The sequence below is a fragment of the Oncorhynchus mykiss genome, chromosome 23 (assembly GCF_013265735.2).
Source record: "Oncorhynchus mykiss isolate Arlee chromosome 23, USDA_OmykA_1.1, whole genome shotgun sequence".
Taxonomy (NCBI): domain Eukaryota; kingdom Metazoa; phylum Chordata; class Actinopteri; order Salmoniformes; family Salmonidae; genus Oncorhynchus; species Oncorhynchus mykiss.
In genome coordinates this window covers 55,923,601-55,939,853 of record NC_048587.1, presented here as the reverse complement: position 1 = coordinate 55,939,853, position 16,253 = coordinate 55,923,601, and the positions used below count along the sequence as shown (strand labels likewise).

At 40.0% G+C, this 16,253-nt stretch overlaps 1 protein-coding gene across 1 annotated transcript; it reads right to left on the bottom strand.

Moving 5' to 3' along the window:
- Positions 1 to 1,268: 1,268 nt before the first annotated feature.
- On the bottom strand, positions 1,269 to 4,649 carry LOC110502997 (homeobox protein SIX3-like). The gene is made up of 2 exons (XM_021581359.2): positions 3,803 to 4,649; positions 1,269 to 2,212 (listed from the first exon to the last, which is right to left on the bottom strand). Exons 1-2 carry the CDS (start codon positions 4,489 to 4,491, stop codon positions 2,020 to 2,022), a joined length of 882 nt encoding a protein of 293 aa, XP_021437034.2. The 5' UTR covers positions 4,492 to 4,649; the 3' UTR covers positions 1,269 to 2,019.
- Between the last annotated feature and the right edge of the window lie 11,604 nt (positions 4,650 to 16,253).

Sequence of the window (16,253 nt, the reverse complement as noted above, 5' to 3'; positions counted from 1 at the left end):
CCTTGTAGTTAGTTGAAGTTGTTGTCATGTGAATACACTGGGTTGGAATATTGTCAGGAAAAGACATCCATATTTTTTTGTCTACGGACATTCCAATGTCAACGCAAGGAGGATCTTGGCCACGGAATGTAATTCTGTTGTCACTATCTTTTATGTCCTTTGGTTGGACTAAGGATAATGATGAAGATATGATATGTTCAATACATACTTTTTGGAATGCAGCTCATTAAGATATCAGTGTCAAAGACATGTCAATGCCAATACAGTATTCTGTTTAGTGTCTTAAAAGTGCATGCTGTTGGCCTGTTTAATTGAGCTGTTCGTTATTATTCCACCAACATAGAATAAAACAGTGGTACCCTCAGAAATATAGGCTCTGGACTACTTTTGCTCCTTTCAAAAGAGACTTCCTGTCCTCACAGTGCATTGAAACCTAATTATTTCGCAGCTACAGAACATGTTGGAAGGGTTTTAGAGAACAATCAAAACTCTGTCTAAGAACAACTGTAATCTACCATCATAATTATTGTCAGTTCAATTGTAAATATACAAGTTATTATCATTGGTTTTGAATTCAGGATAGAATGCAGGGAGAAAGATTTTCTGGGGGGAATGTTCTTCCCTGGGTGAAGAAAGGCTCTTTCACCGAACAACAATGGCAGATTGAGGCAGGGGAGGAGTCCACCATGATTAGTCCATTTAATGGCGCGTTTACTTAATTTCTGTATTCACTGGCAACCATAAACAAAATGGGGAACGGGACTCTTGCTTAAGAGCTTAAGAGCTACATGACGTTGACGTTTACCATAACACATGCATATATTTAGGAGTAAAACGATTTTCGTTCAACATATTGTCTATGGTTTTGGACACGTAGGCTATATGTGTCGCCTAGGGTCGTAAAGGGACCCACAGCATGTGCATCAGAATAACTACGCTCGTCTGGGCATAATATTACAATTTCTCAACATATATGCTCATAAACGATTGATGGTGGACAATGAAGACTCACTTAAAATAGAGACTTAATGCAGAATATAACAAAATGGAATACTGTATTTTGATTTAGAAATATACACGAACATAAACACGCAAGAAAGAATAATAAGCGCTTTAGAAAATATACGACTGTAATTGCCATTGAAGAATAAATAGCCCAATGTTTATATTAAATAGTTTTGCATAACTGTGACTGATAACACGTTTATCTAGTGTCATTATCCATGTTCGGTATAAAAACAAACAAACTAACAAAACGTCTAGAGCACTTTTACATTTTGACAAATATTTTATGTAGGAACACCCAGTCGAGAAAAGTGAACAAGGATAGAAAATGATGGAGATGGGAGAGCAATATTATGTACAAGCATATCTACACATATAGGATATCACAGACCGGGAGAATGATCGCGTTATTTACATATCTACACATATAGGAGAGTACAGACCGGGAGAATGATCGCGTTATTTACATATCTACACATATAGGAGAGTACAGACCGGGAGAATGATCGCATTATTTGAGATATACACAATTCAATATAAAATCTTGAAATAAAAATACAAATCTGATACAGTCATAACGATTCGGTTCCACATTTCACCATTTACTCCACACAGGCAGTGACAGAAGTGTAGTACAAAGGTGCTTAAAACGTAAATGATTGTCTGATGAACATAAGGTAAAACAGAATTGCATCTTGGCTGAGCGGCATCATCACTTGGACTAAAACGGAGATGAAAAGGCGATAAACACCCTCTGGTAATTAATTCCCTCTTCTCGATGATCCTTGTAGAAATATTGAACAAGGTATTTTTCCCAGATACAAAAAAAACATCATGCAGGTAGAGGTGGTGGTGGGGGCGTGGTGGGTCCATTGAAAGCGCTTACAAAATATGTTTTTTTGTTGTTCTTTTTTTAATATATATATTTATATAAATTGGTCCTTTTTTCATCCTCGATATTTCATAGTTTTTTTTTCCATGTCCATATTTCCTGTAAATATTTATATTTTTATATCATACGTCGCACTCGGAGTCACTGGATGTTACTGAAAGAATGGACGTTCCAGTGTCAACTCGCTCTGTCATACTGGAGATGCTGGTAGTAGGACTGGCCGCGGTCGACGGCGATTCGGCCGAGCTGCGTGGAGTACACCCGGATTCTGAAAGGGACCGCATACCGTTCTGTCTAATTCCCTGGTGCTGAAGCCTAAAGAAAGGGAAAATAACATAGCAATTATATACAGTGTCCCTCCGCAAAATACCGCTCAGCCTGCTTGTCATTCACTCCATGCCTTGCCTTTAACAAATGGGAGCAAGAATAGCCTAATGGGAGCAAGAATAGTCTAAAACAAAGCAGAAGAAATACTAAAAATGGCGAAATATGACCGTGTTTATTAGAATAAGAGGCTGGTTGTTAGTTATACTTAATCCATGGCCAATGCAATTTGAGAAGTGTCTTTTATATTTGATTTTGTCATATCCAGGCCTACGTCCAAATGAATGAGAGACTACAGGCCTACATCCAAATGAATGAGACTCAATTTTTCTGATTGTTTTGATTTACTGACACGTCAAATGGGGAATAATTGCAATCATCCTACATGAATCAATGCACAATGTAGGCCTCCGATTTTATCAGTGAGAAAACGCAGAGGATGCAATATAGCTGTGTTGTTCTATTCTTCACCAACTTGTTTTTTCTGTTTTCATCCAGTTCAATTTGTCATTTATTATTGCATTGTCAATAAATAATAGTCTACACACATTATGAATCGAAAACAAGGGTGCAAAACAGGCTATAGTTTTAGAATGAATATGTGGTATTTATGTTGACAGCTTATATCAAATGTTATGCATCAATTGTTTCCAAACGTCTATAGTCTAATGTATACGTTTCGTATGTGTAAAAAGCACCACGACTAAAAAATAATAATTCGTAACTGAACACATTCATTTTGCAAAACTATCCCATCTTTCCCAGTGTTTTTTTGTGTGTGGTTTCTTAGTCTGCACTGGCCTTTTACAGCTGCTACATGTACATTATATTATGTTGATTAAACAACGAATCAATAACCTATAAGCTAGGTGTTGTGTTTTATTTCCTGTTTGTGGTCAAAATCTATACCTCGCTGCAGTGTGTCAAGTTTTCAGACCAAAACGTTCACTTGTTGAGGGAAGATAACAATCCATTAAAAACGTAGTATCACCACAACATGCTGTATTCCAAGTTTAACAGACATCCTTATGAATAATACTTTTTTGTCTTGTCTGGAAAATAGGACAACTTCAAGACTTGCATTGCTGCTGATTTTCTTTGTGTGTACTTCCTGTTTTGATATCTAACGCATACACTGATGTTTTCATTTTGCTTATCAGGGAAACTAGCATATCAACGTAATCTAGCCTACACGCTTTCCAATTTGTCGAGAGTTGTGTGTTTTACGTAGAATAATATTTTACGCATTTGTATATATTTTGGACAGCAATACTAGTTATATTTTTCTGTACACGCTTTGAAAAAAAGGTTCTATATAGAAACCCCAAATAACTATTTGTTCTAAGAGTGTAGCCCCTGAATGCATGTAGGCCAATGAGATTAAAAAGTAAAATGTCGTCGTGCTCCATCTCCACCTCCAACCATACACCCAATTTACTCATTTGTAACCCCTCTATAACCTTGTTTATTACTTCGATTAAGTTTTATATTTACATGGTATGTTTGCATTCAGTTTATAGGAATTTTTTTGCTTATTTGGTTCTGTGTAGCCTATGCTTGAAAAATGAACAGCGCACTGACCTGTTTTTTGCTGCCGCGGCTCTGTCTCGTTGCCTCCGGTTTTTAAACCAATTTCCGACCTGTGTAGGAGTGAGTCCAGTGGCTTGTGCCAGTTCCCTTTTCTTGCTGGGGTTTGGATATGGGTCCTGAAGGTACCACTCCCTTAACAGACCGCGCGTCCTCTCTTTGAAACAGTGCGTCTTCTGCTCGCCGTCCCAGATGGTCCTGGGCAGGGGGAACTTCTTACGTACCCTGTACTTGTCAACCGGTCCTAAGGGGCGACCGCGCAGCTTCTCGGCCTCCTGATAGTGTGCCTCCAGCCACATGGCCTGCAGTTTGCCATGGGAGTCTTTGGTAAACTTGTGGTTCTCCAAGATGTGATAAAGGTCTCGAAAATTCCCCGTGTGGAAAGCAACCACTGCGCGAGCTCGCAGGATGGACTCATGCTTGTTGATCTGCTCGCATGCTCCCGGTGCCACCGGCAGGGACCATAGGAATCGTCCCAGCCGTTCAATGTCTCCGGTTTCCTCTAGCGTCTCACAGACGCTAGCCACTTGCTCCGGAGAGAAGTTGAGGGTCGGTAGCGCAAACATTGACAAGTCTTCTGGAGACCTGGTGGGAGTGCTGCTCGCCAAGAGCACAGGGCGCTCAGTGAAGTTTGGCAGGAAGAAATGGGAGGGATAAAGCTCTAAAGGGGATCTGAAAACCATGGAATGACCTGAGAGAGAAATACAGTTATCAAGAAAAAGAACGACGAGTAAAGATTGTACGATTCAATAGCTATCGCCTAATGAAACCAGCCTCATAATATCTCCCCCTAAATCCACCGTGAGTGTAGCACTGAAACATTTTGTTTCGCTTTTCTATTGGTCTTCTTGGTGTGGTTGTGAGGTTGTCATGGCAGCCCTGCCAATCACTGTCAAGCGTGCCAATCATTAGCCAGTACGTAGACTAGGGCTTTCACCACTTCTGTTGCAAGCACCGGGGGTTATCAGAAACTCCAATCTCAACACCACCCTCCCACTGCACGATAGTGAAGTATAAAACAAGGCTCGCCTATTTGTTGAATGGAATTAGCAATTAGTGGGTGGAATATTATTGCGATCTTAACGAGGCTCGTTAGAGCTCAAGAAGAAACGTAGGGAGAGATGCTTGTTCTTTCAGGCAGGAAAACGTTTGCTTTTCTTTTTTTTTGTAACAGTCAATTCACACCTTATGTTGGGGTAGTTTTTCCATTTTGTCCCATGTGAACCCTTTTAAGTTTTGGTGAGGGACGAAAGCTGGCATCATTTAGGCCCATGGGGGACTAGTATATAGATTTTGTCTAAAGGCTTGGATATATTGCGCAAATGCGTATAAAAAAACGTTATTTAAACGAACAAAACATAATATAGTCATTTTTACCGTTTGATATGCCTGTCTGACTCACTTCCGGAGATGAATCGGAAAACGCGATATGTCAATATTTTCGTGACACAGTCTGGGCGCTTGCTTTGCTCAGAGAACAGCAGATCATCGGTGCGGGTGTAATTCGCAGTGGCTCACCCTATAGTCGGGCTTGGCCTCCGCTGGTATTACGCAGCAGTGCAACCCTGCTGGCCCACTGCCCAGTGTGCGTTTTTCCAAACAGTGTTTTCATGTTAAATGAATATCGATGCGGTGCATTGTAATGATTAAACGTTTTGCCACTGGTATTGTTTTTGCAGTTCTTGCGCTGTAGGTCTAGTAGTTTTGGCGACCATTTGTATAATTATGGTGAAAATTATTAGTCTGAAACAATATAGCCTAAAGAAAACTAGGCTTATTGCATTCTGTCATTTTCACAACTATAGGCATGATCAATATCCACATGTCACTGGATTTGGTTTAGAGCCCACATCAGCAGCCATAGTGGTGTGGTTTTCATGTTTATTACAAAAGTGACTGTAGGCCTACTGCCCCATTATTTGTCATGGCTTAGTTGGTGTAACGAACAGTGCTCACATTGTTTAAGCGCATGCATTAGACGTAGTGAAACACAACATCTAGACTTCGGCTAATCCGGCCTCAATAAAACTGACATGCCGCTTTTCTAAATCATTCAGGAATTCAAAACGTTTCCTTCTCTTTCTCCAGCCTCATATTTTTGCATTCCTCGCCATCTTCCTATACGACCGGTTCCAGCATAAGGGAGAGTAAGTAGCATGCACATCTGCGTTTTCGTTTTCTGTTTATCAAATTCACACCCAATTACAATTTCTGTGAGGTTGTTCCAGTGGATGCAGATACCATATTTATACCATTGCTTTGTTTTCGTGTGTGTGTGCGTGAGTGTGTGTGTGTGTGTGTGCGTCTGTGTGTTTGTGCTGCGTGTGTGTGTGTGAGTTTGTGTGCGCGCGCGCTATAGGGGTGGGGTGATGATGATGTTGGAAGCTTAAGGGCAGGTTGTCTTTGGGATCAAATCTGTTTGCTCCCTTGTCATACGAAACTCAGGAGAAGTAATTCCAAGTGGCACTTGAATTGGTCCAATTGGAAAGCTTCTTGGACTGGAAGTAACCTGCGTTATTTCCATGCTGGCTATGGTCGTGTTAAAACTAACCTGCCCCTTCTCGCTCCGCCAATATTAAGAGGGGGCTTAACGGAAAGTAATCGGAATATTTAAAGCTCCTTTGCTTGTGTCCCCGGTCTACACATTTATCTGATCAATATGCATCGACTCCAGGTATTACGTAGAGCTATTTTTTTTAAGGAGATGGAGCCTAGTTGTAAGCAGCCCTCGCAGGCAATTCGGAAATCACTTAGGTGAAATGTAAAACCTGAATGGGTTTGCAAAGCCAGTGGTAAATCACATTCTTCTTACATAGCCTAGCTTTTGTTTACGCTAAGCATGTCATTAACACCACCATACAAGTGTATTCACCTGGCCTAATTGTCTGTTTATCCTCCAGCTTCTTAGTACTCCTCTCTTAACGATAACCAGCGGGAGACGCGTTATTCAATGCCGATTAACCATTAACCTGATCTTTGTTTATTTACCACCGAACCCGGACGTGACAATACAGGCATGAGTTAGGACTAACTCTAAACTGACAGCACAAATATTAATTAACCTTGACTCGGCGTGATTACTTATCGGGGATGTATATATTTGCGCCCGTTGACTCTGGGCTCAACATTTCGGAAGTTCGGCTATATTTTTGTCAATGTTCCAAGGGGGGAAATAAACAAAGGTCTTAGGTTGCGTCACATTCTGAGAGGGGGGACCGAGCCACTCAATGAAAAGGTAAGAAAGCATTACTTTTTATTTTCTTCCCTACTTAACCTCGGCTTCTCAATTGATGACCAGAAAAATCATGCGTAATTGTTTGGCATTTTCAGCACAAGGACTGAACAGAATGCATTGGTACAGGTACATTGGCTACTTTCATCTTTTGAATTATTTCGTTTTTCTGACGCATGTATAGACTATACACACTTCAATAGACGATTTTGACACTGCATGGTTAAAGATTGAGATTGTTTTTATGACAGGGTCTTGGTCACATGCTGATGTGGGCAGCGACAGTTTCTCTTAAAGTTCTTGACTGAACTCACAATAGAACGCATTCGAACTTTTAGGGTGACATTTTGTCATATTTACCACACAACTACGTTATCCATCAGTAAGCATAGTTGTTATTTCTTCTCTATTTCTGCTTCTTCGTCTTTTTTTCTCGTCTTCTTTTCGTCCTCCTTTCCCCTTCTTCATTCTTCCTTGTTTTAATAAGGTTTTAAACGGGTGATTGTCAACGATTAACTACAGGGACCGGACTATATATGCATTATTTCTTGAATTTTGTCCAAGGGCGGAGGTGGAAATTCTTTCCGGATCCTGTAAGTTCCTTAGTCACACACTGGGCTCTGCCTCTTTAGTTCACTATTCATTCTTTAAAAATCCGATTGAATAAAACGCTTGTTTGAACCTACTTTTAAAATCGAATCGTTTTAGGATAGCCCATGATTTGCGCAAGACGCACGCGTTGTAAAGGCTAATAGTGATGAGCTCACCCAAATGTCTTAGCCTATAAAATGTCGATAGATGCATGGAAAACATTAACAATTACATGATTGATTAGGTATATTGCCGTGTCAATTTAGTGTTAGATAATCTGACAAAATGCGATTGCATTTGGTTTGCTGCTTTCGTATCTGTCTTCATGGAGTGGAAACGAGCACAGTCTCCTTCAAGTCTTGCACAGCAAGAGCTGCTGCAGCTGTGTAACGCTGTCGGGATGGGGCGCAAATACCCCTTTCTTGGTTTTCTTAGCATCGGCTTCAACCCTCTTTGCTGGGCGTCCAAAGGTAGTGTATAGCTCTCGACTGGAGCGTTTATTTTTTATTGATCTTTCAGTAGCCTATATCGTTTGTCTTTTTATAATGATTGTGACATACACACCTTGAATCAGACGTGGCCTTGAATCAGACGTGTACCTTTATAGACTGAAAATATATATTGGCTATTGTCACTACTAAATTATTTATTGGCCATTGATACAACCTGGATAGTATTGACTTGGCACATAGTACTGGGAGGAATTGAGTGTTTGTCAAAGATAGCAACAATGAGAACCAATGAAACCAATGAGAATGTGGATGGAGATTACGAGATGGTTGGTTACCCATGCAGGTCAGGTGACTATGGGTCTTTTGGACAAAAGTGTTTTCTGATGATTTGTTTTTAGGGCCTAGACATCTGCTTATTTAAAAACAAAATACGAAAAGTTCCCACATTTGAAACCAGTGCAGAACAATATTTCGTTTAGAACCATCCAGACCCATAGGCCTACATTAACTCTTTCACCAAACTCCAAACTCCAAAATTATTCGACTGTATAAAGAGTTTTTCCCAACTTATCTTTTTCTTTTTTTGTGTGGTCTCATTAAGTGGGCATCCTGCTAAGTCTGCGGGGTTATACGGGAGCTGTCCAATCAGTGTATTTGCACGGCTTGTTAGCGACAGTTAATGAGGGCGCTCCGCGCACGGACAGAATAGAATAGTGCCTCAATGTTAGATTTACCTTGTGTCAACTCGTTACTTCTAATGAAGCCATTGGAAGCTTCTCAGTGAATGGAGCCGGGAGGCTGGAACTGTAGGCTCTCTTTCTTCCGGTTACTCTAAGGAGGGCTTTCGCTGGATTGAACTCCGTGATGCGTGTATCAGTTGGTAGGCGTGTTCTGAGTGATTTGGATTGGACAAGAGAAAAGGGAAGTGTGTGTGTGTGTGTGAGTGTGAGTGTGAGTTAAATAAATCACCTCGTGTAATATCGCAAGCTGCTATCGTGTATTAGCCTACTTGGTCAATCGGGTTTGACGTGTCAGTTTGTCTCTCCAACAGCTCCACACTGTGCTTTCTCTTGGCCGGGTCCCTGTGTGCTTTAAGTCGAATCAACAACACACCATTGCCTCACAATTTAGGTAAAACAGCGTAGTTTCTCAAATGCCTTTCCAAGTGTGCTTCCCCTCACTATTCCAGCCCACAAGGGCACCACTTAAAAATCAATTCGTTTTTCATTTCCACGAGGAAATTATTCGAAAATAATTTTAGGATCCCAAGCAGGATGGCAACAACGTTTAAATTATATATTTGTTTATTTATCCCGTTATATATTTAGAATATTATTTATTTGTTTGACCACTGATTTTTTTACGCATCTTTAACAGCTTGTTTATGTAGCGCGTTGTTGTGCAGTTTAAGGCATACACAGTAAACACTAGCAGTAAAATAAACACACACATCTCACATGTTCAGAGTCAAAAGTAACTCACTGGTTAGACACATTAGAATATTATTAATTTGATAGATAGTACATGCATAATGTGGTCATGTTAGACTATGTGAGTCATATGGGTTAATATAATCAGATACACGAATTAATATAATGAATATGAAATAACTCATCATGCTTTAAAGACAATGAGATGTAGGTTCAGACCAAATGAACACGAGAGTCACTTTATCAAAAGTTTATCGATGATAGTTTTATGTGAAAGTATAGTTTTATATAGGGGTCTTTATTAGGTTTATGTGGAAGTATAGTTTTATACAGGGATCTTTGGGCAACATAAACAATACCTAATTTGGCAGGACTACAGTTGTGACACTGCTTGCTGAAAAAAAATATGTTTATTAAAAGTAGGCTATGGAATATATACAGCATAATCACATTGCATTATATACTCATTAGCCTATATTTCACATTTCTGTGTCTTCTAGTTCAGAGGTTCCCAAACTTTTAAAGTTCTGTACCCCTTCAAACATTCAACCTCCAGCTGCGTACCCCCTTTAGCACCAGGGTCAGCGCACTCTCAAATGTAGTTTTTTTGCCATCGTTGTAAGCCTGCCACACACATACTATACGATACATTTATTAAACACAAGAATGAGTGTGAGTTATGTCACAACCCGGATTGTGGGAAGTGACAAAGAGCTCTTATAGGACCAGGGCACAAATAATAATATAATAATAATTAATATTTTTGCTCTTTATTTAACCGTCTTACACATAAAATCTTATTTCTTATTTTCTTTATTCTGTATACTTCCGGCCCTTCTTTGGACACTGTGTTAACAACCCTCCAGGCAAGCTTCAATGCCATACAACTCTCCTTCCGTGGCCTCCAACTGCTTTTAAATACAAGTAAAACTAAATGCATGCTCTTCAACCGATCACTACCTGCACCTACCCGCCTGTCCAACATCACTACTCTGGACGGCTCTGACTTAGAATACGTGGACAACTACAAATACTTAGGTGTCTGGTTAGACTGTAAACTCTCCTTCCAGACCCATATCAAACATCTCCAATCCAAAGTTAAATCTAGAATTGGCTTCCTATTTCGCAACAAAGCATCCTTCACTCATGCTGCCAAACATACCCTTGTAAAACTGACCATCCTACCAATCCTCGACTTTGGCGATGTAATTTACAAAATAGCCTCCAATACCCTACTCAACAAACTGGATGCAGTCTATCACAGTGCAATCCGTTTTGTCACCAAAGCCCCATACACTACCCACCATTGCGACCTGTACGCTCTCGTTGGCTGGCCCTCGCTTCATACTCGTCGCCAAACCCACTGGCTCCATGTCATCTACAAGACCCTGCTAGGTAAAGTCCCCCCTTATCTCAGCTCGCTGGTCACCATAGCATCTCCCACCTGTAGCACACGCTCCAGCAGGTATATCTCTCTAGTCACCCCCAAAACCAATTCTTTCTTTGGCCGCCTCTCTTTCCAGTTCTCTGCTGCCAATGACTGGAACGAACTACAAAAATCTCTGAAACTGGAAACACTTATCTCCCTCACTAGCTTTAAGCACCAACTGTCAGAGCAGCTCACAGATTACTGCACCTGTACATAGCCCACATATAATTTAGCCCTATCAACTACCTCTTTCCCAACTGTATTTAATTTATTTATTTATTTTGCTCCTTTGCACCCCATTATTTTAATTTCTACTTTGCACATTCTTCCATTGCAAAACTACCATTCCAGTGTTTTACTTGCTATATTGTATTTACCTTGCCACCAAGGCCTTTTTTTGCCTTTACCTCCCTTCTCACCTCATTTGCTCACATTGTATATAGACTTGTTTATACTTTATTATTGACTGTATGTTTGTTTTACTCCATGTGTAACTCTGTGTTGTTGTATCTGTCGAACTGCTTTGCTTTATCTTGGCCAGGTCGCAATTGTAAATGAGAACTTGTTCTCAACTTGCCTACCTGGTTAAATAAAGGTAAAATAAAAAAAATAAATAAAAATTTGTTAATTGAAAATTGTGAATAACTCACCACAGGTTAATGAGAAGGGTGTGCTTGAGAGGATGTACACAACTCTGCAATGTTGGGTTGTATTGGAGAGAGTCTCAGTCTTAAATAATTTTCCACACAGTCTATGCCTGTATTTAGTTTTCATGCTAGTGTGGGACGAGAATCCACTCTCACATAGGTACGTGATTGCAAAGGGCATCTGTGTCTTAAGCGCGATTTGCAAAGGCAGGATACTCTGAGCGCAGCCCTATCCAGAATTTTTTTTTTATTTTTTTTATTTTTTATTTAACCTTTATTTAACCAGGCAAGTCAGTTAAGAACAAATTCTTATTTTCAATGACGGCCTGGGAACAGTGGGTTAACTGCCTGTTCAGGGGCAGAATGACAGATTTGTACCTTGTCAGCTCGGGGGTTTGAACTCACAACCTTCCGGTTACTAGTCCAACACTCTAACCACTAGGCTACCCTGCCGTAGCCTAGTGGTTAGAGTGTTAGTGGCTTCTGATTAAATGACATTTTCACAGAACCGCTTGTTGCAATTTCGATGAAGCTTTCTTGTTCAGACATTGGTAAGTGGACTGGAAGCAGGGCATGAAAGGAATAACGAATCCAGTTATTTGTGTCGTCCGTTTCTGGAAAGTACCCTGGTACTGTAATTGCGCACCCAACTCACTCAGATGCTTCTCATTATCACATTTGACATTGTCCGTAAGCTTGAGTTCATTTGCACACAAACAATCATAAAAAGATGGAAATACCTGTGTGTTGTCCTTGTTAATGCAGACAGATAAGAGCTCCAACTTCTTAATCATAGCCTCAATTTTTTCCCACACCTTGAATATAGTTGCGAAGAGTCCCTGTAATCCTAGATTCAGACCATTCAGGCGAGAGAAAAGATCACCCAGATAGGTCAGTCGTGTGAGAAACTCGTCATCATGCAAGCGGTCAGACAAATGAAAATGATGGTCAGTAAAGAAAACGTTAAGCTTGTCTCTCAATTTAAAAAAAGGTGTCAATACTTTGATAACCAGCGCACTTCTTTCTGTATGTTGTAAAAGTGTTACATGGTCGCTGCCCATATCATTGCATAGTGCAGAAAATACACGAGAGTTCAGGGGCCTTGCTTTAACAAAGTTAACCATTTTCACTGTAGTGTCCAAAATGTATTTCAAGCTGTCAGGCATTCTCTTGGCAGCGAGAACCTCTCGTGGATGCTGCAGTGACCCAAGTGGCGCCGGAAGCAACTGCTTGCACGCGCGTTACCACTCCACTATGTCTCCCTGTCATGGCTTTTGCACCATCAATACAGATACCAATATGAGCAGCAGCTACGTTTGGCTACATTAGTCCATTAGTGGAATTCCAACGAGAGAGTAAGGGTTAATATTATTGGATGTTAATTATTTGACTAGGCTACAACAACATTGTGTTGTTATTAAGCTGAAAACTAGATGGTTAAATTAGATTTTTGGCAGTGTAACAAGGCTACTCAGGTGAGAAAAAATCCTCACCCAAATGTTGGAAAATAAAAAATGGACTGTTTGAAAATGTGAAGATTTTTTTTTAACCCCCCCAGAAAAGACAAAAAAATATAAAAAATATAAATAAAATGTGGATCACATTTTTATTTGGCGTACCCACGACGGTACCCGGGGTACCCCAGTTTGGGAATACCTGTTGTAGTTGATCCTTTCAGGCTATAAGCCACTGGTTCATGCTTTTTAACACACACAGATTTTTGTTAGAAATCAGTAAATCAGATCTATAACAATGTTGGTTTTTAGTCCTTTGTGCGAAACATACGCTGTTGCATTGTGCCCTTGCCAAGGAGCAGCAATAGGACACACCAATGCTGGAGGTGTCAATGATCACTCTTCCAGGTGTTTGGCTAGAGCACTTTATGCAGAGATAATATAATGAATGCATAGCTCACGCCCCTGGGCTTTACATATGATGCTCCAATAGCACTCAATACTCCTTAGGCCTTGTTATTCATGCCATTAGGAAACGCTGAAGATATGTTTTTCAAATGACAAAAATGTTTTATGTCAAGGTTGTCACAACAGAGGACATCTCAGATGTTTTTAAAATTAATTTCGCCATAACATGCAATAAGATTTTACATCTGACCCTCTCATCACCATTGAGTTGATCAAGACCATTTGACCACATAGTACAGTAGCTCTAGTAGTATTTGTGTTTGTATTTGCCAAAGCAGCAGCTACTCTTCCTCGGGTCCAGCAAAATTTAGACAGTTTATACAATTTTAAAAACATTACAATACATTCACAGATTTCGCAACACACTGTGTGCCTTCAGGCCCCTACTCCACCACTACCACATATCTACAGTACTAAATCCTTGTGTATGTATAGTGCCAATGTTTGTGTTGCTTCAAAGTCCCTGCTGTTCCATAAGGTGTTTTTTAAATCGGTTTATTAAATCTAATTTTACTGCTTGTGTCAGTTACTTGATGTGGAATCGAGTTCCATGTAGTCATGGCTCTATGTAGTATTGTGTGCCTCCCATAGTCAAATCTGGACATAAGGACTGTGAATAGACCTCTTGTGTCATGTCTCGTGGGGTATGTATGGGTGTCTGAGCTGTGTGCCAGTAGTTTAGACAGACAGCTCGGTGCATTCAGCATGTCAATACCTCTCATAAATAAAAGTAGTGATCAAGTCAATCTCTCCTCCACTTTCATCCAGGAGAGATTGACATGCATATTATTAATGTTATCTCTCTGTGTACATCCAAGAGCCAGCCGTGCTGCCCTGTTCTGAGGCAATTGCATTTTTCCTAAATCCCTTTTTGTGGCACCTGACCACACGACTGAACAGTAGTCTAGGTGTGACAAAACTAGGGCCTGTAGCACCTGCCTTGTTAATAGTGTTGATAAGATAACAGAGCATCACTTTATTATCGACATACTTCTCCCCATCTTAGCTACTACTGCATCAATATGTTTTGACCATGACAGTTTTCAATCTAGGGTTAAGGGTTTTGTTCCAAATACAATGCTTTTAGTTTTAGAAATACTTAGGGTTAACCTATTCCTTGCCACCCACTCTGAAACTAACTGCAGCTCTTTGTTGAGTGTTACAGTCCTTTCAGTCGCTGTAGTAGTTGACATGTATAGTGTTGAGCCATCCGCATACATAGACACTCTGGCTTTACTCAAAGTCAGTGGCATGTCGTTGGTAAAAATGAAAAAAAAAAAAAACAAGGGGCCTAAACAGTTACCAATTTGCCATTTCATAATCATTTAATGTAGGCTATTAAGTCTATCATTATACAGCATCTGTAGCGCTTGGCAGTTCCTCTGTCAAACTCGATCGGGGCACTAAACCCGTGATGCAGATGTGAATACTGGAGCTGTTGCTATAATTACCCAAGACAAGCATTGAGTCGACACTGGAATATCGCAGTAAAACACCTTAATCTGAGAAGGCTATGTCAGTACCATCATGTCGACAGGCAAGTCGTGTCCAATCTTATTTCACATGGGAGCCCATGAGCAACACCAGACTGTATTTGTGTACAGAAGTGATGTGTATAGGATATATCCAAATTCATTCATTCATTCATTAAACATATATTTATGGTATTGTGTCTTCAAATATCCCTTCCAAATGTTCACTGCACAGCAGATGTTGTAGATTCATAGTTTGATGATGTATGCTATTCAGGTTTACAGTACCAGTCAAAAGTTTGGACACACCTACTCCTTCAAGTGTTTTTCTTTATTTTTTACTATTTTCTACACTGTAGAATAATAGTGAAGACATCAAGACAATGAAATAACACATTTGGAATCATGTAGTAACCAAAAAAGTGTTAAACAATTCAAATTATATTTTATTCAAAATATATTTTATATTTTGAGAAGCACTACAGATGCTGTATATGATAGACATAACAGCCTACATTATATGATTGTGAAATGGCAAATGGTATTACAGGGTAGGCCGTCATTGTAAATAAGAATTTGTTCTTTAACTGGCTTGCCTAGTTAAATAAAGGTTCAATAAAAAAATACAAATTCTTCAAAGTAGCAACCCTTTGCCTTGATGACAGCTTTGCACACTGGCATGTATTTCAATTAACAGCTGTGCCTTTTTAAAAGTTCATTTGTGGAATTTCTTTCCTTCTTATTGCATTTGAGCCAATCAGTTTTGGTGTGTCCAAACTTTTGACTGGTACTGTATGTCTGAGAATACTACTATTGACCTATTTTCCATAACCCAATAATATAGTCTCGCAACCGCATAGCCTTCAACACTTTGAGGTAACATCTATGCTTTAATGTTACCAGAGTATTAACTATCCACTAAGTCATTCATGGTGAGCCAAAAGGAAAGGAGGCCTAGGCCTATTTCATCTTGTAGTTAGTTACTTGCCACATTCACTTGACCTGTTTGAGAACTGTCTGGCAGCCTCTCTGTGCGTCACGGATAAATGCTTTCATTAAAGCTTTATATCGTTATCAACCGTTGTGAGCAGATCCATAACATGGCAGCATGAGTACGCGCCCTGAAGGTGAGGCTACTGTGTGTCACCCGCGATTCTGTCAGTGTCTCACACTTTTGTTTGTTTTAGTGTTTGTGGCACGCAATGAGTAAACGTCTAAATGCTGCAGCGTTTAGCCTCACTCCGTCTTGAGTTCACCTTTTGACATGACT